Here is a 20,673-nt window from a genome sequence, read left to right as displayed (position 1 = left end):
CCCCTCCCAACCAGCCACCATCTCGGATTTTTGTTGTTTAACCCTTCTTCTTGCTGACACCGACGGTCCGGCCACGGCGGCCAGTGGTCTTGGTGTGCTGACCACGGACACGCAGACCCCAGTAGTGACGCAGACCACGGTGCGAGCGGATCTTCTTCAAGCGCTCGAGATCCTCACGCAGCTTGCTGTCGACGACGTTGGCGATCAGCTGCGAGCTCTTGCCGTCGGTGAAGTCGCGCTGTCGGTTCAGGAACCACGTCGGGATCTTGTATTGCGTGGGGTTCTGGATGATGGTCACGATCCGCTCGAGTTCTTCGGCGGTCATTTCACCGGCGCTGTATTTCCCAAAATGAAAACAAGAAATATCAGTCTCCTGATGCTGCGATCTTTAGAGATTTATTTCCGGAATCCGCGTACCGCTTGGTGAGGTCCACGTCGGCCTTCTTGCAGACCAGGTTGGCATAGCGACGCCCAACACCCTTGATGCGCGTCAGCGCATACACGATCTTCTGCTTGCCATCAACATTGGTGTTGAGCAATCGCAGAATGTATTGGAAGTTCGACTTTTCGCCGGTGACGAGCGCTGTTCACGACGAGCATCATTCGTTAGCGAGCGTTCTTCTTTTCGATCTCGGATTGTCCACAATGATTCCCGTTCCAATCCAATCTCTCCACCGATCACCGTCGAAAAAAAAATAAAGGGGGCGAAAGCGGGAAAACGTACACATGGTGGGCAATATCGCTCTCTGCAGGCCGGATGGTTTGGTCGTGCTCGGAGCAGATGGTGTCGACGGCGAAGAGACAGCGAAAGGATTGAAAGTTCTCTCCAGAGAGTTGTGGGAAGCGTGCGGTCTAGCCTGAATGGGGAATAGCGTCAAATTGGAAGACTTCGCTTGAACCGCGCTAGTCCCAAAAGGGTCAGTAAGCGAAAAAAAGAAAAAAGCGGTTGGGCTTGTTTCTTGGCGTTCTTTGTAAACACGTGATTCCAAGTTGAACAGCGTCAAAGGTCGCAACAATGAACAATCTCGAGGAAAGATGAACAACACAATACGGGGCATTGATTGCAAATTCTTGTAGTAGTAGCGTTCTGCTTGAACAGCTACATCTTTCTCGCCCTTTTCGATCGTGCTCTTCGCGTATATCTACCCCATTAGCCAGCATCGTTTGCCCGCCATGAATGCCCAGTTCTCCGAAGCTCTGAACAATTTTGAGAGCAAGCTCAATGCATTGCTCGCAGCGATTACATCGCCGACAGCTTCCGGTGCCCCTGCTGCCGCGGCTGCCCTGCTCGAAGCAGACGATGGGGTATCGGCTGCCCTAGATACGTTACGAACACATCAGGCCAACTACGAGAAGATCCTGCGATTGCGCGCCGAAGCCGAGAGACTGGAAGAACGAATCAAGACCATTGTTCGGGATATCACAAGTCTCGGACAGCAAATCACCGAATTCACGGGCAGAGACGACGACGATGATATTAGCGACGACACAGACACCGACACCGAGAGTGTGGATGAGACATCCGACCCTGCCCAGGTCAAGTCGCGAAAACACCCAAACGATGGAAAGCTGAAAGAAGTGGACTATCGTCTGCTGCTCGACTTTGCTCGGCGGATTAGCAAGTACAATAAGCAGGCTGCGGCAGATGCAGCCGCCGGTGCAGGCGCTCAGCCGCTCGAGAAGCCGCAGCGCGATGGTGATACAGAGATGGCCGACGTCGATGGGAAAGAAGTGGCTCAGAAGGCGTCTGAAGCCCCCGTTGCTGCCGTGACCAAACAGGCTGCTGACTGGCTCGAGGAGTCGGCTGATCAGGCCAGGCAAGTGTTCATGATACCGTATCCCAGTGAGGATCGGATTCGGCTGGGTGTGTTGGGTCAACTTTACCAGTCGGCTGTTGAGAATCCGAACCTGGATCCGGAAAAGGAGGTGGAACGCATGGTGCGCGAGGCCGAGGGCATAAGTGCCCCTCTCGGTGTTTCGGTTGAGAAGCCGGGGATTCAGCCGGGACCTTTGGACAATACGCCGCAAACTGCTGCCGCCGCTGCTGCTCATGTTGGCTCCACAGTTGCAGGGGTTGATCATCCTGGTGCCGTTTCCAGGCCTTCGGCTCCTCCTGAGAGACCAAAGACTACACTTGATCTGGATCTGTACGATCCTGATGCCGATGATTGATCTACTTCCAGCTATCTATCGTCGCGACATTTGTCGGAGATCGGCCATTTGTTCTCCGTTTTTATTCTCACTGTCGTGCTGCGTGTCCGGCTAGCACTGGAAGTTGCCTTCTACGGCCAAGCATAATGGCTAAGCGCCAGTCTTCCCGAAAACTTGCGGACGGAATCTCTGCGCGTTTCTCTGTCCCATGCGGGATTGCTGGCTCTTTATCCCCGGACGCGGCCATTAGTTCCGAGCCTCACCGGATGTCTCCAATCCCCAGATCTCCACGAACGCTATTCGGAGAGGTAACGGCCTACTTGCTATGGATGACGCAATGTACAGATTGTTTTCTATGTACGATACCTAGCGAGTATGATATTAATGCCTGTGATAATGCTTGATCAACATTCGCTGAATCGCGACCCTTCGTCTAGCCTCTTCAGAGACTGGTGGCTTGAACTACTCATGATCTCCACGGCGAAGAGACGTTCCTCCAGAGGCAAATGTCATGTTTGGAAAAGGCCACCATGTCAAAGTCGGCCAATCGTTCTCTCGGGCTGACTGGAAGGGTCGTGGCAATGGACTAAGCACTTGACTCGTTGATCAGCCGCAATTCCCTGCGAATACATTTAAATATCTTTCCATGGGAATGCAAGCGCTTGCCTTCTGCGCCGTTGCGCCACACCTAACCGAATGATGAGTGTTGATCAGGCCCAAGTCCAGTCGGCGTTGTCCATCACTGGACGGCAATGCCCTGGCCGTGCATATTCCAACTACATCTTTTGCTGGGTAGCCAATGCTATCATGATTCACACCATGGTTGCTTGTTGACAACTTCCCTCCCTACCTGTCTTCGGAACAAATCTCCGGGGTGAACCCTAAGAGAAACTTCGCACCGCAACGCGAAGCAACTGACGTCAAACTACATGAGACACCCGCAGATCGATGTCTCTTCCCCGGAAGTGCCGTCTCCAGATTTGCCGCTGCGAGAAGAGAAATCTCATCTTATTAATAAAGCCGACTCCCCCGCATGGACTTTGGGGTTCGGTCATACGAGAATATGGCTGTTTCGCTGCGCACACGGCTTACATATCATACTTCACACCACAATAAACTTGAATCATTGATTCCCTGGCTTCTTTACAATGTCCCATCCCCGTCATGACAGTCTCCGTAATGCTCCCTACGGCGTGCCTGACGGCAGGGCCCCTTCTCAGGGGGCGCCTGACGGTGACGTGGACGTCGAGAAACGGGGTAGCCAGGAACTGGGCGCTGATGGCAGAGCCAGTCATGTTGAGAGGAAGACCTCGGACGGGAAAATCATTCTCAACGACATGGATGTTTATGACAAGCTAGGGTTTTCCTTCCCTTGGTGGAAGAAATGGACGATTATTGGGGTCATTTTCCTGGTCCAGGTTTCCATGAACTGGAACGCGAGTTTCTATGCAAATGCTGTCGAGCTGATTGGCAAGGACTTTGGTGTTGCGCAGCAGGCGGCTCGTGTGGGACAGATGATTTTCCTAGTTGCTTATGGATTCGGCAGCGAGCTCTGGGCTCCGTGGAGCGAAGAGATTGGCCGCTGGCCTATCATGCAGCTGAGCTTACTCTTCGTCAACATCTGGCAGATTCCCTGTGCCTTGGCGCCGAACTTTGGGACCATCATCATCTGTCGTGCGCTGGGAGGGCTGTCGTCGGCCGGTGGCTCGGTCACGCTAGGGATGGTCGCGGACATGTGGGAGCCGGATGATCAGCAGTTCGCGGTCGCTTTCATTGTGTTGTCCTCGGTCGCTGGTTCAGCATTCGCGCCCATTGCAGGCGGCGCCGTGGGCATGTATCTGAGCTGGCACTGGAACTTCTGGATTCAGCTCATTATCGGCGGCACTGTCCAGGCCATCCATTTTTTCGTCCCAGAGACCCGATGCAGTATTCTTGCCATGCGAGAAGCACGTCGACGCCGGAAGCTCGGCGAGAACGTGTGGAGTGCCAAGGAGGTTGATGACACGAAGTTCTCCATGAAGCCAGTCCTCATTGTCTGGGCCCGTCCGTTCTTGATGTTTGTCCGGGAGCCTATTGTGCTGTGTCTGTCCCTGTTTTCGGGCTTCAGTGATGCTCTGATCTTCACTTTCCTGCAGTCCTACAAGCCGGTGTTTGAACAGTGGGGGTTCAACAGCGTGCATATTGGTCTCGCTTTCATTCCGTGAGTAACTTGACTTCTCCTCTCGACGCTCGCGACTGATGGCATTGCCAGGATCATTATCGGCTACATCATCGCCTATGCGTCGTTCCTCCCGTGGATCCATAGGCACACTCAGATTCGGAAGAGAGATCCGGATGCGTTGCAGCCCGAATCTCGGCTGTACTGGTTGCTATGGAGTGCGTGTGTGTCTACGATATTTTCCTCTTGAGACGAATTCTGACAGGTGACTAGCCGCCCCGCTGGAGACTATCGGATTGTTTGGCTTTGCCTGGACGAGTCTGGGACCGCCACAAATTCATTGGATTGCCCCAATGATATTCTCGTGCCTGATTGCCATTGCCAATGTATGATCCCGATCAATCGTTTCAGAAGCATCGCTAATGTATTGTAGTACGCCATCTACATGGCAACGATCGACTACATGATTGCAGCATACGGACCTTATTCCGCATCAGCTACGGGTGGAAACGCCCTTGCTCGTGACTTCCTCGCCGGGATTGCTGCCATGTACTCGGTTCCCAGTATGTTTCAATCCTTTTTTGCCCCTGAGAAAACCGACATTCTGACCATCAAACAAAGTGTACAAATACATTGGAACTCGATTCTCCCTCGAATGGCCGAGTTTCATCCTCGGCTACTTCGCCATCATCTTCACCATCCCGATCTATATCTTTTACTGGTTCGGCCCTACTATCCGTGAAAAGTCCAAGTTCGCGCAGACCCTTGCTGTCGATCGCAAGGCGCGTGGCGAGACCGAAGTCCGTTGCGGCTCGCATCAGTCTGGCCCGGAGGAGGTGTATCTCAGTGGGGCGATGTCAAGGAGGTCTGGTCGGAGTCGTGGTGCGTCGTGCGGTGGGAGGGCTTCGTCGAGCCAGAGGGCTGCTTCCCAGGGATGATTTTCTGAGGAGTGCCAACGGGGTTGGTTCGGATGATGATTATTATGGGACTGCTGGAGACAACAATAGGGGGTGATGTTCAGTTCCATGCGAAAGGATCTGTCTGTTAGGTACTTATATTATTGTGCTTGACTTTGTGTTGCTGCTTACCGTAGTTTTGAAATTGCAACACCGAGTCTACTATACAACCTGGAGACACAGTCGATTCTGCTCACTCTTACGCTGAATCAGGGTACTGCAGTTTTCTTAAGAAAATGAAAACTGCCTAATAGCAGAGCGTCCCGGATGGTACTGCTTTCATCCTGAAATCTTGCTTGATGCCTACAGATTAGGGAATCCAATAATGTCTACCAAAGTTCTGTTGCTGATTGGTACGGCAATTATGCAGTCACATATTGCTGTATTAGGTAGGTAGCTATTCTAGTACTGAAGAGGTATCGAGCTTGCAACAAGGGTAATATTGGTTCAGCAGTTAAGTGCGCTTCATTATTCCTTTCTCTATCGGCGTGCACTTGGAAGAGCCGCGACTGTATGGAGTACACCATCTGCTGGAAACTAACGATCTCGGAGTGTTCGGATAAAGCGCGACGGAAACCCTCGGGCAGTTGTCCGAGAACGCGGGGGGAGGCCGATACCGGCGCGAGATGACAGCAGCATAAAAGGCGAGAATCAGGACGAATTGATCAGAGAATAAAAGCAGACACCATCGAAACATCAAAATCTGAGTGCTAAATAATCAGCCAAACCAATAATACCATGCCCCAAACGTACAACATCCTCGTCCTCCCGGGCGACGGCATCGGGCCCGAGGTGATGGCCGAAGCCCTCAAGGTGCTTAACGTCTTCAACACGCCGGAGCGGCAGTTCAAGACCATCACCGAGTTGATCGGTGGCTGCAGCATTGATAAGCACGGGAAGCCCGTGACGCCGGAGGTCCTGCAGGCCGCGATCGACGCCGATGCCGTGCTGTTCGGTGCCGCCGGTGGGCCCAAATGGGATAACCAGCGCCGAGGGCTGGATGGGCCTGAGGGGGGCCTCTTGCAGGTGCGTCGCGCGATGCAGATCTATGCGAATCTGCGACCGTGCTCGACGAATTCGCCCAGCCCGAAGATTGCAAAGGAGTTTAGCCCGTTCCGGGAGGAGGTTATTCGGGATGTGGACTTTGTGGTGTTGAGGGAGAATTGCGGTGGTGCGTATTTTGGGAAGAAGATTGAGAATGATGATTACGGTCAGTTCTCCATAAGGGTTGTTTTTTTTTTTTTTTCTTGTTATCAATGGATGGTATGCTGACGGTTTATTTCAACTAAATAGCAATGGATGAATGGGGCTATTCCGTCCCTGAGATTCAACGCATTGCCCGCATTGCCGCTCAGCTGGCTGAACGCCACGATCCCCCATGGCCAGTGATCTCTCTCGACAAGGCCAATGTGCTGGCGTCATCCCGTCTCTGGCGCAAAGTCGTCGAGGAGACGATCAAAACCGAATTCCCGCATGTTGAGCTCCGCCATCAACTTGCGGACTCTGCCTCGTTGCTCATGGCGATCAAGCCACGTTCACTCAACGGAGTGATCCTAGCAGACAATACCTTCGGAGACATGGTCTCCGATCAGGCCGGTTCAATCGTCGGCACTCTGGGCGTGCTGCCATCGGCGAGTTTGAATGGGTTGCCCGGCGAAAAGCAACCTGAGGGCAAGCATCATGCTTTGTATGAGCCGACGCATGGCTCTGCGCCGGAGTAAGTTTTCCTTTTACTCCATCTGTTCTAGGCACGACTGATGAAATGATTGTTTAGTATTGCCGGAAAGGGTATCGCCAACCCCGTCGCAATGATCCTCTGCGTGGCTCTGATGTTACGGTACTCGTTCAACATGGAGGCGGAGGCTCGCCAGATCGAGGCCGCTGTGCGCAAGGTGCTCGATGCTGGCATCCGGACTGGAGATTTGGGCGGCACGGCAACTACAAGTGAAGTTGGCGATGCCATTGTTGCCGCCTTGAAGGCATGATCAAGCTGGATTTGATCAGTTCATTTACTTTGTATATACCAACAATAAAACTGTGTATTATGCAACAAGCCTGTAGTCTTTGTACTTTGTGTTTGCGAGCCGTCTTTGTGTTCTAGGTGTATATTAGAAGGTCAGCCTCCTACCTGTGTCGTTCATCTTATCCAACATCCACAACTCCTACTGAAGAGCTTTGATCGTCCAGTCACCCTTCAAAGAGAAGAATAATGTCATCAAACCGCTCCGACCTCCAGCCCGGCTACAGCGTGCTCCGACTGAGAGGAATTGAACGACTCTCATCCACCCAAAAGACAAAACTCATCGACTCCATAGCATGGGACTTGAAATCCGTCTTCATCGCGCTGAATCGATACACCCAGGCGGGCACCCTGCGGAGCATACATACAGCCTCCATCGACAACATGCTGCGCACGGTGTTTGATGTCGAAGTACGATGCCGCCGGCGCTTCGAGGCGAAGCTGAGGGCTCAGAAAAGGATTGTTGGGAAGCTGAGACGGGAACGACGGCGTCTGCGGAAGAGGATACTATCTAGTGGGAAGGGGACAAAGAAACTTCTCCGAGCTGCGGCTGGGACGATCAGACAGCTTGCTTGCGATCTAACCGAGGCGAGACGACTCCTAGCGTCGTTAGGGGAAGTAGGGTGGTCTGCTTGGAAGGAGGCTCCTGGGGGTCGGCGAGAGATGGTCGACACTGGTACGCAGTGTTTTGATTTGGATGGCGGGGATGATTCCTCCATGAACGAGGGTGTGTGTGGTCCTGCAGGTGGTGGACTTTTCTCAGTTTTCTCAGTATCGACGGAAGATGTAGAGTCAGAAGGAAAATAAGACCAACGACGACCTGTAACCATTCTTCAGCTATCAGAGGTATCTTGTATGGAAACGAAAAATAAACCCTAATATGTACACTGCAGTCCATCATGTACCATAACTCCATCCTATCTATTCTGAAATCCAGACAGAACTCAACCCTTCAAGAAGATCCTTGTTGCTGTCCACTCTCAACTTCCCTGTCCATAGCCGTTCGGCGGCTACTAGATCTGATAATCTCGAGTTGAATGGTAACAGCATGGATCCCATAGGCCTGGAAGCATTCATTGATGGTCTTTGTGACCTTTGCCAAATCCACGACGCTGGAATCTTCCGTCGAGACATGTACAACATGCACGGATGCAAGTGATTTATGCTGCGATAGTCGCCAGATGTGTAGGTCATGAACAGCTGAGACGCCGGGGATCATTTCAAGGTCGCTCTTGACATCATCCGGGTCAATTTCTGGGGGAACAGATTCAAGCAAGACATAGCCAGAATCTTTCACTGTGTCGTCGTCAGATGGGCCTAGTTAGCAAATTAGAAATCAATGTCAGACCGTACCTAAGGGCAAAGCGGAAGCAAAGATCATCACAGCAATGGCCACGCTAACGGCAGGGTCCGCATAGTATCGTCCTTCATGCTTCGCCAACCAAATCACCAATGCGGAGATCATGACCCCGACGTTGTTAAGAGCATCCCCAAGCACATGGAGAAGAACACCAAGCATTCCCAGATCGTGCTTTTGGCGTTTGACGATGAGGCTACGGTGGTGTCGGTGGTCCAAGTGCGCCATGAGGGTCGCCTACGCGTGTCAGTCGAATTACTCCGAGGTGGGAGGAGATACTGTCAACGAAAATACCTCGGCAGATGCCGTTTCATCAACTGCGTTTGGTACACAAAACATGTCCGGGGCAGTATTTTTCTCAGGATCGTCGGTTTGATGATGATGTTCTGGCCGGGTCAGCTCAGCCTCGTTGCACGAGTGTGTGACCAACCATGAATCAAGAAGGCGCTGACGAAATTCAATGCGAGACCACAACAGGCGACTATGAACACGAGCTTGGGATTCTGGACATCTAAATATCGCCCATCCGTTAGTGCATGGCTGCTTGTTGGCTGTCACAGACTGAGATTGAGAAACCATACGGTCAAGGAAGATGAACTTCTCAATTGATTGCAGACAGATACCGAGACCGAGCGCCAGGAGGAAAACACCATTAAAGAATGAGCCGAGGACCTCGGCACGCTGCCAGCCAAAGGACAGGTTCTTTGGCGAGGGAGAGTCGCTCCGTGAGATCTAAGAGCATCGAGTCAGACGCGTCAAGGACATCCATCAGACATGCCAGTGAGAAAGTACTCTCAAAGCAATCAAGGCGATCACGAAGGCGATGAGGTCGTTCAGCTATGATCCCTCCAACGTCAATTGTGACTCGACATGGAAGAATGCGTTGAAGTAGCAGTACGTAATGAAAGGCATCAGCCACGAGGGCCAGAGAATGCGTGTAGAAACCAACTAGAGAAATGGGTCAATATCAACAGAGCTCACATAGGTATGGGCTGTGGCTGTCTCCTAACCAGCAATTTCAACAAAGAAGAATGACATTGTAATGGCGATCACCAGCGCTAGGCGAGTGATTCGAGACAGACGGAGAGCCATCCTGAGAGCGTGATGAATGAGATCTTTGACAATTAGCAGTAACAAGGAATTCAAAGGAAGAATTGAAATACGGTTTATTCACCATCATTTTGAATGACGCAGATTTCATTCAAGTCATGACTGCTGGTGGTGGCACGGACTGCCCGCTATTCACTTTGGTCATGATCTATAGTATGTAGCACCAATGAACTAACTCACTGTACAAAGACAAAGCATTGGAGTCACATTGTTGTGATCTTCCGTGCATTGCATTAGCGCCCCATTAGCACGGGGTACCGGTATCTGTACAACTCATATTTTTCAACTGAACAAAGTTGCCATCTGGAGGACTCAAATTCCAGATCAAAAGTAACTTTTCGCCAGCTGTAATCGATCCAAACTACACAGTTTAATGGGCGCCACGTTGTCAAGAAGATACTACAAGATCCACCATCGAGGCAATGCTCTAGGACTCTTTTCAGGAGAGGACGTCAATCGAAGTTTTCTCGTAGGTTTCCAATTTTGGACAAACTCGGGGCTCAAGAACTGTCTCCGTGCCGAATTTCTGCCTGTTGAAGCTTTTTGTCGTACTCTTTTTTGTCAGAAGAGTTTTTGAGCTGCAATGCGCCCAATATCTCTCTCCCAAAGGCATAACCAAGTGAAACTCTTCGAGATAATCCGTGCGAAACAGCGGTCGGATTTACTACTGAAAATGATAAACAAGCCGGAAGGGCTGGAGAGAGCAAGTGTGTACCAAAAGGCGCCTCTGGTCCATATCGATTCCATGACCTCGGATATCAGCGGCAAGTTGCGTTTGCTTGATAATGCGAATAATCTTTTCTCGGTCCTTAGGGCGTCCATGGAGTCTGTTCGCATTTTATCGTACTCGGATGGCTTCAGCTCGTCGACAGCCTTGTTTGTGAGCCAGTAAGAAGGCCTGATCATCTCGGTTGGCAGCCACTCCAAATGCACGAGACAGGTAATATTTCAATCCGAGTCAACGAGAATGTTGCTATGATGGAGGTCTGTTAACGATAAAACAAATGGTCCACGTCTGAATTCCTCGCTGAAGAATGACTTGGGACACCGTTCGCATCGCCGAAAGATTGGACATCTGACCAACGCAATCTCGAAGGTCGTTTGTCGCGTTCGGCTGATACCGAAGCAAAGCGATTGTCATGGAATATCAGCACGTTCGCTAAGGACGAGTCAACGGTTGGGTATGTAAAGTTTTGATTGATGCTTGTTGGTATGTGCTCGTTCTCCAGCTTGTGCATCTGAATGATAATAGGCCGAGTTGCCAGCACCACATATCCCTCGTCGTCGATGACAAACGAACCAATTCTAGGAAGTGGAAATTGGCTGATGCTCAGGATAAGCTGGGGAAAACTCCGAAAAAGGTTTGCCCGTAGTCGGATGTCGTGTTGATTGTCTAGCCATGTGTTCGAAAGCATGCGTCCCCAATTTGGTTCAATGTATTCGAGAAGCAAGTAGCCGGAGTGAACAGCTTGCTCACACTTGATCCTATGTGGGACGTATCTGAATGGGGCTGGAAGCCCTAGCCATGAGAGAACCTGACGCTGGATTGCATAACTCCATACAGTTTCACCCGTCGAGAGCCCAAACCCATACAATTTGGGAATTGGCACTTCCGGGCAATTCTCTTGAAGCCATGCCTAGGTTCTTGCCTCGCACCTAACCTTCTCAACTCCGTTGCACGGCCTGACTTCCTCTCCAACCTTGTATTGGAGCAGCAGCCGGAGAATAACACGCTTTTCATATCTGTTCCTTACCATCACAGGGACGCAAATATCGAAGTTCCCATTAAGTCATTCTTTGATGTCAATTACATGACAAACATCAGCAAGACTCAAATGAAGTTATTATGATATGGTTGAGAAGAAAAAACAAAACAATTTGCTTGTCATAGTATAAGCGAGCCTGGTGAAGAATGTTGATCTCTTTTTTTCCTTGGCAGATTCATTAGGTAATCTCCCTTCGGAGTACTGTCGAGTTTTTGACATGACAATAAGACGACTGTTGCTCTGGAACTTTTCATCTTGAGCACCTATGTAGTATTATAGAGGACTGTGAGGTGTCTGTACCCTGAAAGATGATGAAACCACGATCAGAGATCATGGAAGCCGCTCAGCAGGCTAACACCTTGTACCAATTAGAATGCGGTGCGAGGTCCACTCACCAAGCGTCCCGAGGCTAAACATGGCTGCTCCACAAGTTAATTCTAACTTTGACCACCAGCCGTCTTTCTCTTGGATGGCATGAGGGTGATAGTATTGCCAATGAGAAAGTCTACAGTGACCATAGTACGTTCCGAGTGCTTGGAACAATCAACAGGGCTTCAGATAAATCAGCAATCTCGACCTGACTGATTTTCCTTACTCAGTTCCGGGCTGAGCTTGGATATGGCATCACCGTTCAGCCAGAGCATCACCATCGAGTCATCGACCATGCTTGAACATCCGAGTCAGTTTCTCCATCATAGGCTTACACGAGACAAGCTGTGGTTTCCGTTCCCTGCCGTAATTAGTACCAAGTTGGAGGAGGTAGAACTTAGAAGCGGCCCCTTGATTGGATTTGTCTCGGTTGACGAAGAGCCTCATTTGCGCCTAACAGCTGTGGGACACTGTAGCCTCGCCGACACCTGGCAAGATATAAAATCATCTTGACGGTTCGAGACTCTCTCCCATGAGTAAGAACCTACCGAGAGGTACTTTCCGTAGAAGGATCAAGAGGTTGACGCAGGTCACCTTGAATGTTGTGTTAAACGCTTCGCAGGCGTGTTTTTGAAAAAAAAAAAAAAGAGCAGATCTGTCTCGAACCCGACGCCTCCAAATCAGGCACGGTTCCTCATGACTGCTCCTGCGATGCATCATGTGTGCTCCAAGTATGCACCAGGTACATCGAGACCAATCCACCAGGAAGATAATGGCATCTCTCAACAGCTAAAATTTCAACCTCGCAAGCCAAACCGACATTCAAATATAAGAAAAGAATCCGGCAGAATTCAACGAATTGACCGATCATAAAATCGCATTATGAAAAGAAAAAAAAAAGTCAGGAGTTGTGAAGGTGCCGTCTTGAATCTTCCTCAAGTTTGACCTGGCCAACACAACTCCCCCGTCATCAGCAGGGCAACGGGGCTGCAGACTGGGAAGATCAGTCACCTACGTAGCTGGAGTTGTAGACCGCTACGCCATTGCCCCTAGACGGTTACCAAGTGCAACACTTCTGTGATTGATATTGATAACTGACCTTGGGATTCCTAGTTGGGAGGGCTGGTTTGGTCGGTTTGATCCGTTTGTTTTCACGGGCGATATGAACTGGCCAAGCGAATGATTCACTCTGCGCGACTGTATCAACGAGACTCAAAGAAAGGGAATCGAGCTGTCTTGCAAAATAGTGAAGCTGCTCAATCCAGCTGATTGATCCGTTTTTGGCATTCTCTCTACATATCCGTACATCGTCCATACACGAGTAATGTAAGGTATAGTAGTCTGTACCCGTCGCCCAAATCCGCCTGGAACGGAAACGTGTCTTTTTGATGAACAAAGCAGCATCATGCACCAAATTGATCATTAAATGTCTGCATCCTTCCAGACAACGATGTTGTCACGGCTTGAGCGCTTGGCCAGTTGACCCAAGCCTCTTGCACGTGACCACCCGGCAGAGAATTCCACATAATTCCAAAACAGGAATAGGCGCGTTCGTGGCGCGGTTTCAAAGTTTCGCGTCTAAAAATTGCCCAGTTTCAGAACTCTAGGCCGAAACGAAAGCTCAGGAGAATACACCGACAGAGTACCATGATAGCCAGACGGCGTCACAACGGCAGCGCAATTTCTGATATGTCAGATACATTCCACGATTATTCGTGCGATCCGGATCCATGAGATGCCATCTGCCAGGGCGCTGTGATTCTGCAGATCTTCGGCAGTCAGCCTTGGCTTGACGTCAAAGCTGCAACGCTCTCTTGAGAAGCTGAAAATCGACGACCTGGAAGTTACGGTTTCCGCCATGTCCATGGCCGCGGCAAACTCGATCCCAACACCCAGGCAAACCAGCCAGCAAGGACGGTCTCAATATACGCCATGGCGCCCGACATTCTCATCAGGACTGTCCACAGGGAATGGTAGGCTGTCTGCCAATGGGAATCAAGCCGACGAGGACTCCCGCGCGATCGACCCGTCCATCCTCCCGACCGGTTCGAAATCACTATCTGGGATCTCGATTCGCGCGTTTCTGATTGGGATCGTGCTCGGCATTTCCGCCATTGTCGCCCTTCTTAGTGCCGTTCTACACCATCCCATTTGGCGCCTACCATGCTTCCTGACATCACTATGCCTGTTCCATTTTCTGGAGTTCTACATCACTGCCCGGTACAATACCCGACATGCCGATGTGTCTGCTTTCCTGCTATCTTCTAACGGCGCGGCGTACAATATTGCGCATGGATCGGCAATGGTCGAGTGCCTGGTGACTCACTGGCTGTTTCCGAGTATCAACATCGTCGCCAAATCGAAGACTGTGTCCAACTTCACGCTACTAATGGGCCTTGCTCTGATGGGAATCGGACAAACGGTGCGAACGCTGGCCATGGCACACGCGGGCACAAACTTCAATCATACGATCCAGGTCGAGCGCAAGGAAGGACACCGGCTTGTCACTGATGGCATCTACCGTTTTCTGCGTCATCCCAGCTACTTTGGCTTTTTCTGGTGGGGGCTGGGCACGCAGCTGATGATGCAGAACGTGATCTGCTTCATCGGGTATACGGTCGTCCTGTGGCAGTTCTTTAGCCAGCGGATACATCGTAGGTGTTCCTGGATTCCTCAAAAGTGGATGGATCATGCTGACATTCGGTTCAGGCGAGGAGCATTACCTGATTGCATTCTTCGGTAATCAATACGTCGAGTACCGAAAAAAGACCCGAGTCGGCATCCCTTTTATTCCATGATTGATCCTCTCATAGGACATTCAGACTGGGATAATGAAACGACTTGACTCGTCCTCGTAACCGGGACGCTCTCAGTAGGTGCAGCCCTGGATGGCCGCCAGGACTACCAAACTCCAAGGGCTCTACCGTTCGAGCCTGTCGAGATTATCAAAGGGAGTGTGCGCAGTCTCGAAAAGAAAAGAAGAAATTCCGGGATGTTTTGCTGTTGGCAGAAAGCCTGTGGTCAGCATGATCTACGTCCAACTCCTTCCCATGTCTTCCACGCATTTGTCAATAGCGGCATTGGTTCCGTTCCCTCTCAATGCTGAATTTGAAACTAGACAAGCATTTGGATCAAAGTCGGGGTATAGCGGATAACTTGCCGCATAACGAGTACCTACACTCTATGTACAAGAAAAATCTCGACTGGAGTAGAAGAGTAATAGCAACGATCACAGCTTACTCGCCGGTCCGGCACTCAACGCACCACTCATCAACGGCTCTTCATGCTCCTCGCCCTGGGACTGGTCCCCGAACAGCAGCAGCTCCCGCCCACCCCTGGTACTCCACCACGTCACGCAGAAGTTCGCGCGGTCAACGTCCATCTCCCCGTTGCTGAGGACATCCCAGAACCGGTCCGCGCAGACCTTCCGCATGGACTGGTCTTGGACGGTGTTGATGAGCCGCGCCGTCAGCGGGAGCCATTCTGCGAGGTCGTCGACGAGGAGGCATGGCAGGGAGTCGATGAGCGCCAGGATCAGAGCCGATTTTTCCGACACCGGCGGGGCGTCAGTGGCGGAGTCAGGTGATGATGATGATTGTTGCTGCTGAAGGGTGGTGGGAGGCAGGAGAGAGATGGATGCATTCTGTGCGCGCTCGTGCACCAGCTCCAGAAGCGTTGATGCGAGGAGCGGGTGGCTCCGGGCGAGTGGACTGGGTGGTGTGCTGATCTTCACAAGCGACTTGAATGCAAGCCGGAACTGTCGGGTGGAGAGGTTTTGAGGGAACACCTACGGCCATCAGACTGGCTTTAGGATATATCTTTTTAATGGTACTTACCGCAAAAAGGTTGTCGACATAAAATGGCAGATACTTTACTGTAATGTCTGCGTTCTGCGGTGCAGAGAATACTGCAAGGATGACGCTATGGGCAGCCTCAAAAATTTCCAGCAAGTTGTTATCACCTCCAACTGCAAGATAAGGTTGTGCCGCCGAAACCACCAGTTCCTCGTTGACGTTCGGTGGAAGCACCAGGGTTAGATGCTCGGCAATGTTTAAGAAAAACAAATCGAGGTTTCGCTTCAGCGGATGCTGAGGGATGTGACCGAGTTCATCCGGCCGGATTGTCCTCAGAAAACTCTCCGCGAGATCGGGATATTGTGTGAGAATGTCGATGGAGACAAGCTCGACAAAGACATATTGCGTTGACGAGTTGGGTCCAACGCGAGCTGAGATGAAGTAAAGGTTTCGGAGGGCGTGAAGAGACTGCATAGCAATGAACGGAGCAACTACAGAGACTTAGTTAAACCTAACGGCTGGAAACATAATGGGAATGGCTTACCGCTGTCAGCAGCGAGCGCTCGGTCATTTAGTACCCTCCCCAGCACCGCGCGGAGAATAATGACCGTGGAAAACATACAGGACCGGAGAAGGCGCCAGAGCTCTGGAAGGGTGATCTTCAGAGATTCTCCATCCAAAAACTGCCCTTCTTCCGACACATCCACCTCGGATAACTTGCTCTGCCGCCATTGGACGAGTAGCGTTCGAGCAAAATCCGAAATAGAGCTGACGCCATCCGATACAAGAGTTGAATCGCGGACATTCTCCATGGCATGTCCAATCAGTCTGGATAGCGGGCCTAGGGACGCGACCAAAGGCCGTGACAGCACACTTTTGATAAGACTAAATGACGTGGACTGTGATGACCACCCAAAGGTCTTGTCTTCGTTCTGTCTCACATCAGGGTCAACAGCCCCGAGAAAATACCCATGGCTGAGTCCCTCATTCGAGAAAAAGGTCGCATGCAACATGCACGGAAGCAGCGTGTCATAATCAATTTGCCCACGCTCCCAGTCGGAGAGCAATTCAAAAGTGTAGTTGAGAACCATCGTCAGGCAGTGACCCGCAATGCCATTCAGCTGATCTTTCTCTTGCAAAACTAGCTGTGTCGCCTGCACTAGAGCCGATTCCACCTTGCTGCGAAGATGGGACGGCAGGCCCTGCCGGTTCTGACTTTCGAACCCCAGCAATATGCCACCCAAAAGCAGCAGATGCCGCCATCGCGGTGATTTCTCGTCAGCGCCTTTGATAACGGCCTTCACCCAGGCCTCTCTATCCAACCCCTGCCGTCGTGTGTAGGACTCTTGTGGCTCATTCGCCGTTTCACTTTGTATTTTGCTGGTCGCGGCTGTGTTGAAGACGCTGAGAATCCGTTGACATGACTGCAGGTCGGTATCTTGATTCCATAGCGCCGGCGACGTAAGCAATTGCGATGCTAGCAACGTGACATTGAGTGGATTCGTCAGGATGGACAGGAAATGGATGCAGCTGGGAAGTAAACTACGATTGCATCGTCAGTATGATTAACACCGACGCGGAACTCCCGAAATGAAAAGGCCTTACGCATGTGCATCGTGAGGCCCCGCCGCTAATTGAAGCGACCGGAGAAGCGTCGCCAGGGAGCGTTCAGTTGCCATGATGAAGCCCCATGGGCGTCATGGTAGAGTATTGATATCGATATGAACACATGGAATTGGAGATCGGTTCTCAATCTCCGCAGCGGCGCAGCCGAGGTTCCCAAATCCCAGCTCCGATGGGGAACACAAACAGTGCAAAACAGACCCACCGATCCGCAGGCTCGTTTCCCGTGCTAAACCATGCACAGTAAGTCCCTTAAAATATTGTATACCAAACTGTATATGGTAGTAAACAATAACGTAGACTAGACTTGGAAATGTCAAGTTGAGGTCTCCAGAGTCCAGACCATCCTCACCACCTGGGGGGACTTTGGAAGTCCAAAGCAATTCCCTGCCCTCAAACTAGTCATCAGGTACGCAACATGGGCAATCGGATCCCGCTTGACTATTCGCCGCCGCCGTTTCCCTCCCTCCACATCCCCGTCATCGGCGCTATCCCGAACAACAGGCAGCTCTACTACACCTCCGACATCTGGCGGTTTACGCTTTACTGGACTCTGATCATCTATGGTGGCGTTCATTTGGTGGTGGCCGTGTTTGCGGTCGCCATGCAGTGGCGGAATTGGAAATCACTGCGGATGTTGTGGACAGTGCCTCTGGTCTATCTGACAATTTCTGGATTGGAAGCCCTCCTAGCAGGGAGCGCGACGGGCTTGCTGTGCGTGATCTGATACTGTACTTCAAAGTCGGAACATGGTGATTCTGACGGGGCGCAGTCTGGGAGCAATCTACGAGGCGGGGAATTTTACCATGACGACCTGGATGCCTCTGGTGTGGGCTGTCATCAATATTCTAGTTGTGATTTTGTCCAGTTTCCCGATGCAAGGAGCTCTATGAAATGACTTGCAGGTGAGTTTGATTGACCGGTTCGCCCTGATGCGATCTAAAAAGGAAGTTAAGACATCACGCCGAGATGTCGCGTGCCATTGACAACGCCGTCCAAATATTACCCATAAAGTCGATGCTCCCTTACAACTAGTCATAATACATATCCCACATGATACAGCGATGCGAAGGTGAAACGAAATATATGCAAGACGGTCGCCGCCGGCGGTGACCTCAGCTCTTGTTCCAAGCGCTTGGATTGGTAAAGTTAGCTGGCAGTTGCACTCCTTGGGCAAGGAGCTGCTTCTGCAGTTCCGCTAGATTCAAGCTCGGGTGGAGATTCGGAGGCGTTGAAGTGTTGGCAGTTGTCGGCGTCGCCGAGAAGCCAGGAAGACCAGCGTTTGTGAGCGGAAAGCTGGGATTCGATGCGGATGATTGCCCTGTTACCAGGGAGGCTAATTGGCTAGCATTTGCGGCCATAGATGCGGAGGCGCTAGTCTGCGGCGGTGGTTGGGCATTGCCAATACCCGGCAGCACATTCTGGCTTCCCGATCCATCGACTGAGATACCCGGCAATGGACCCTTTTGAATTCCCGGAATGGCAGATGCGGATGCCTTCTGTTCGGCCCGCTCTTCCTCCTCGTCCTGGAGCCCTTGCTCTTCTTCTCGGGCTTGCTTCTTGGCGAACGCTCGGTTCCAGGTGCCCTGGGCCTCTGCTGCCTCTTCGCCAACATGGAATCGATCCGTCAAGTACGAGGTCTCGCCGGGGCGCGCTCGGGACCAAAACCGCGTGAAGTTGTCTTTCGAGCCGGAAGCCAAAATATGGCCGAGGGGATGCCAGTCCAGGGACCAGATGGTCGACGCATGGGCGTACTGGATGCGGTGAGCAGGATAGATCACTTGCGCTGGAGTATTGAGGGGATCGTTGCTGTCATATGGGGCAATTGTAGGCACCTGCCCGGATGGTAGATTTGGCTCATCGAGCAGATAATGATACAACGACCCATCCTCGCTACCTGTTGAGATCAAGGAGCTATGGATGGGATGCCATGTTAATGTCGAGATGGGTTTCTCGTGACCTCGCAAAATGCAAATGTCCCGCATCATCCGTAGGTCGAATACTCTCGCAGTGCAGTCTCGTGAAGATGTTGCCAATAGGTTTTGGTTGACCCGTGAAAATCGGGTCGTGGTAACGGTGTTCTTGTGACTGTGCAAAGTCGTCAAGCATCGGCCGGTCCGGGGGTCCCAGAACTTGACCTGATGATCTTTGGAGCCGGACACCAAGAGTCCTTTTGTTGGATGCCAATCGCAAGACTTCACATCCCAATTGTGACCGCTCAAGACGGTGTCGCATGCACGGGCGGTGAAGTCGAAAATCTTTAGTGTTGTATCATCCGACGCTGAAAGAAACTTTGTATCGGCAGGACCCCAAGCTAGATCGCGGACCGCATCATGGTGGGCTTCATCGACGGTTTCGACGTTGTTAAAATTCGGACGCCAATACTTGACATCACCCTTTTGACCGCCAGAAATGAGCCAGTCGTGACTATGGGACCAGGCAGCGGCCGTAACACCGGCTTGAAATTGGTCATAGTGCGCCTGTAGACCGCTGCATGTGAGTTCCTAGCAAGGCTACGGTCGGAGTCTATCCTGCACGTACATCCATAACAGTCTCGAAGTTGAATGCCGTCCCGTTCCAAAGCATGAATTCTCCCGTATGGCCGCCTGTAAGTAATCGCCGGCCCTCTGGCGTCCATCGTACTACGGTGATTGGTCTCTTGGATTTGCCGATTGATTGATGCAAGTGTCGGACGGGGATGGTATCCGCGGGCGAGTGGATTCTGGCCAAAGGGGGAAGCATCTGAAAACGACAGCCGAAAATTAGAGGGAGGTCAACTTCCGAGCAGAACTGCGGAATCTCACATCTACTGCATAGCTTGCACTGGGCCGTTCCACCTCCATTCGGTGCGCGCCTTTCCATCTCGGCCGCCGCGAGTGCATCCATTGCACCATTGAAGATCCATAATCGGTAACTGGTCCTAAGAGAGTCAGCTGTCAGCCTCTAACAAGTCGTGCCTGACGCGCAAACATACTTGGTCTTCGAGGAAGAACAATGCCCGCTGCCTCGTATGTTCTTGATGGGCGCGCAGTATACTGGCCCTCGACGGGCGGCTGCTCGTCGAAGCTAGCCATGGCCGTGGCTGGAAGCGGACGTAGAAAGAAAGTTGTGTCAGGGCAAGACGACTGGAGAGCAACCCTATCTTTAGTAGTTGGAAAAGACTTGCTGCAACAAGAGTCCGACTTGAGCGCGTGCAGAATCCGTTGGCAATCAGCATTGAACGCGGTCTTTCGAGCTTTTTGCTTGCTTGACTGGAGAGAGATATGTGAGCGCTGATTGGCCCGATAACGATAACCTAGTTATCTTAGGTTACCTCTTAGAGTCGATGATGCTGCGCAGTTATACATTGGTCTAACTGATATCATCGGA

General features: G+C 51.5%; 10 protein-coding genes across 10 annotated transcripts; 6 read left to right on the top strand and 4 right to left on the bottom strand.

The window, feature by feature from the left end:
• Positions 1 to 37: 37 nt before the first annotated feature.
• Positions 38 to 728, bottom strand: VTN31DRAFT_163 (40S ribosomal protein uS13; the record flags this gene model as incomplete). The annotated part of the gene is made up of 3 exons (XM_069401708.1): positions 38 to 335; positions 418 to 583; positions 725 to 728. 3 exons carry the CDS (start codon positions 726 to 728, stop codon positions 38 to 40), a joined length of 468 nt encoding a protein of 155 aa, XP_069263019.1.
• Positions 729 to 1,173: 445 nt separating this feature from the next.
• Positions 1,174 to 2,172, top strand: VTN31DRAFT_162 (uncharacterized protein; the record flags this gene model as incomplete). Its single annotated transcript, XM_069401697.1, has 1 exon — positions 1,174 to 2,172. One exon carries the CDS (start codon positions 1,174 to 1,176, stop codon positions 2,170 to 2,172), a length of 999 nt encoding a protein of 332 aa, XP_069263018.1.
• A 1,127-nt stretch (positions 2,173 to 3,299) lies between these two features.
• Positions 3,300 to 5,247, top strand: VTN31DRAFT_161 (uncharacterized protein; the record flags this gene model as incomplete). Its single annotated transcript, XM_069401686.1, has 5 exons — positions 3,300 to 4,351; positions 4,403 to 4,527; positions 4,583 to 4,695; positions 4,743 to 4,872; positions 4,931 to 5,247. The coding sequence occupies 5 exons, from the start codon at positions 3,300 to 3,302 to the stop codon at positions 5,245 to 5,247; spliced, it is 1,737 nt and encodes a 578-aa protein (XP_069263017.1).
• A 756-nt stretch (positions 5,248 to 6,003) lies between these two features.
• Positions 6,004 to 7,250, top strand: VTN31DRAFT_160 (uncharacterized protein; the record flags this gene model as incomplete). The annotated part of the gene is made up of 3 exons (XM_069401675.1): positions 6,004 to 6,475; positions 6,559 to 6,982; positions 7,040 to 7,250. The coding sequence occupies 3 exons, from the start codon at positions 6,004 to 6,006 to the stop codon at positions 7,248 to 7,250; spliced, it is 1,107 nt and encodes a 368-aa protein (XP_069263016.1).
• A 224-nt stretch (positions 7,251 to 7,474) lies between these two features.
• On the top strand, positions 7,475 to 8,092 carry VTN31DRAFT_159 (uncharacterized protein; the record flags this gene model as incomplete). Its single annotated transcript, XM_069401663.1, has 1 exon — positions 7,475 to 8,092. One exon carries the CDS (start codon positions 7,475 to 7,477, stop codon positions 8,090 to 8,092), a length of 618 nt encoding a protein of 205 aa, XP_069263015.1.
• Positions 8,093 to 8,237: 145 nt separating this feature from the next.
• Positions 8,238 to 8,981, bottom strand: VTN31DRAFT_158 (uncharacterized protein; the record flags this gene model as incomplete). Its single annotated transcript, XM_069401652.1, has 3 exons — positions 8,238 to 8,581; positions 8,639 to 8,879; positions 8,937 to 8,981. 3 exons carry the CDS (start codon positions 8,979 to 8,981, stop codon positions 8,238 to 8,240), a joined length of 630 nt encoding a protein of 209 aa, XP_069263014.1.
• Positions 8,982 to 13,745: 4,764 nt separating this feature from the next.
• Positions 13,746 to 14,685, top strand: VTN31DRAFT_157 (uncharacterized protein; the record flags this gene model as incomplete). The annotated part of the gene is made up of 2 exons (XM_069401641.1): positions 13,746 to 14,541; positions 14,597 to 14,685. The coding sequence occupies 2 exons, from the start codon at positions 13,746 to 13,748 to the stop codon at positions 14,683 to 14,685; spliced, it is 885 nt and encodes a 294-aa protein (XP_069263013.1).
• Positions 14,686 to 15,116: 431 nt separating this feature from the next.
• On the bottom strand, positions 15,117 to 17,360 carry VTN31DRAFT_156 (uncharacterized protein; the record flags this gene model as incomplete). The annotated part of the gene is made up of 4 exons (XM_069401630.1): positions 15,117 to 15,674; positions 15,724 to 16,172; positions 16,226 to 17,223; positions 17,287 to 17,360. The coding sequence occupies 4 exons, from the start codon at positions 17,358 to 17,360 to the stop codon at positions 15,117 to 15,119; spliced, it is 2,079 nt and encodes a 692-aa protein (XP_069263012.1).
• A 362-nt stretch (positions 17,361 to 17,722) lies between these two features.
• VTN31DRAFT_155 (uncharacterized protein) lies at positions 17,723 to 18,197 on the top strand (the record flags this gene model as incomplete). The annotated part of the gene is made up of 2 exons (XM_069401619.1): positions 17,723 to 18,018; positions 18,077 to 18,197. The coding sequence occupies 2 exons, from the start codon at positions 17,723 to 17,725 to the stop codon at positions 18,195 to 18,197; spliced, it is 417 nt and encodes a 138-aa protein (XP_069263011.1).
• Positions 18,198 to 18,419: 222 nt separating this feature from the next.
• VTN31DRAFT_154 (uncharacterized protein) lies at positions 18,420 to 20,378 on the bottom strand (the record flags this gene model as incomplete). The annotated part of the gene is made up of 4 exons (XM_069401608.1): positions 18,420 to 19,784; positions 19,846 to 20,046; positions 20,109 to 20,224; positions 20,279 to 20,378. 4 exons carry the CDS (start codon positions 20,376 to 20,378, stop codon positions 18,420 to 18,422), a joined length of 1,782 nt encoding a protein of 593 aa, XP_069263010.1.
• Between the last annotated feature and the right edge of the window lie 295 nt (positions 20,379 to 20,673).

The sequence above is a fragment of the Thermomyces dupontii genome, assembly GCF_041956625.1.
Source record: "Thermomyces dupontii strain NRRL 2155 unplaced genomic scaffold VTN31scaffold_1, whole genome shotgun sequence".
Lineage (NCBI taxonomy): Eukaryota > Fungi > Ascomycota > Eurotiomycetes > Eurotiales > Trichocomaceae > Thermomyces > Thermomyces dupontii.
This window is presented reverse-complemented; position numbering and strand designations above follow the sequence as displayed.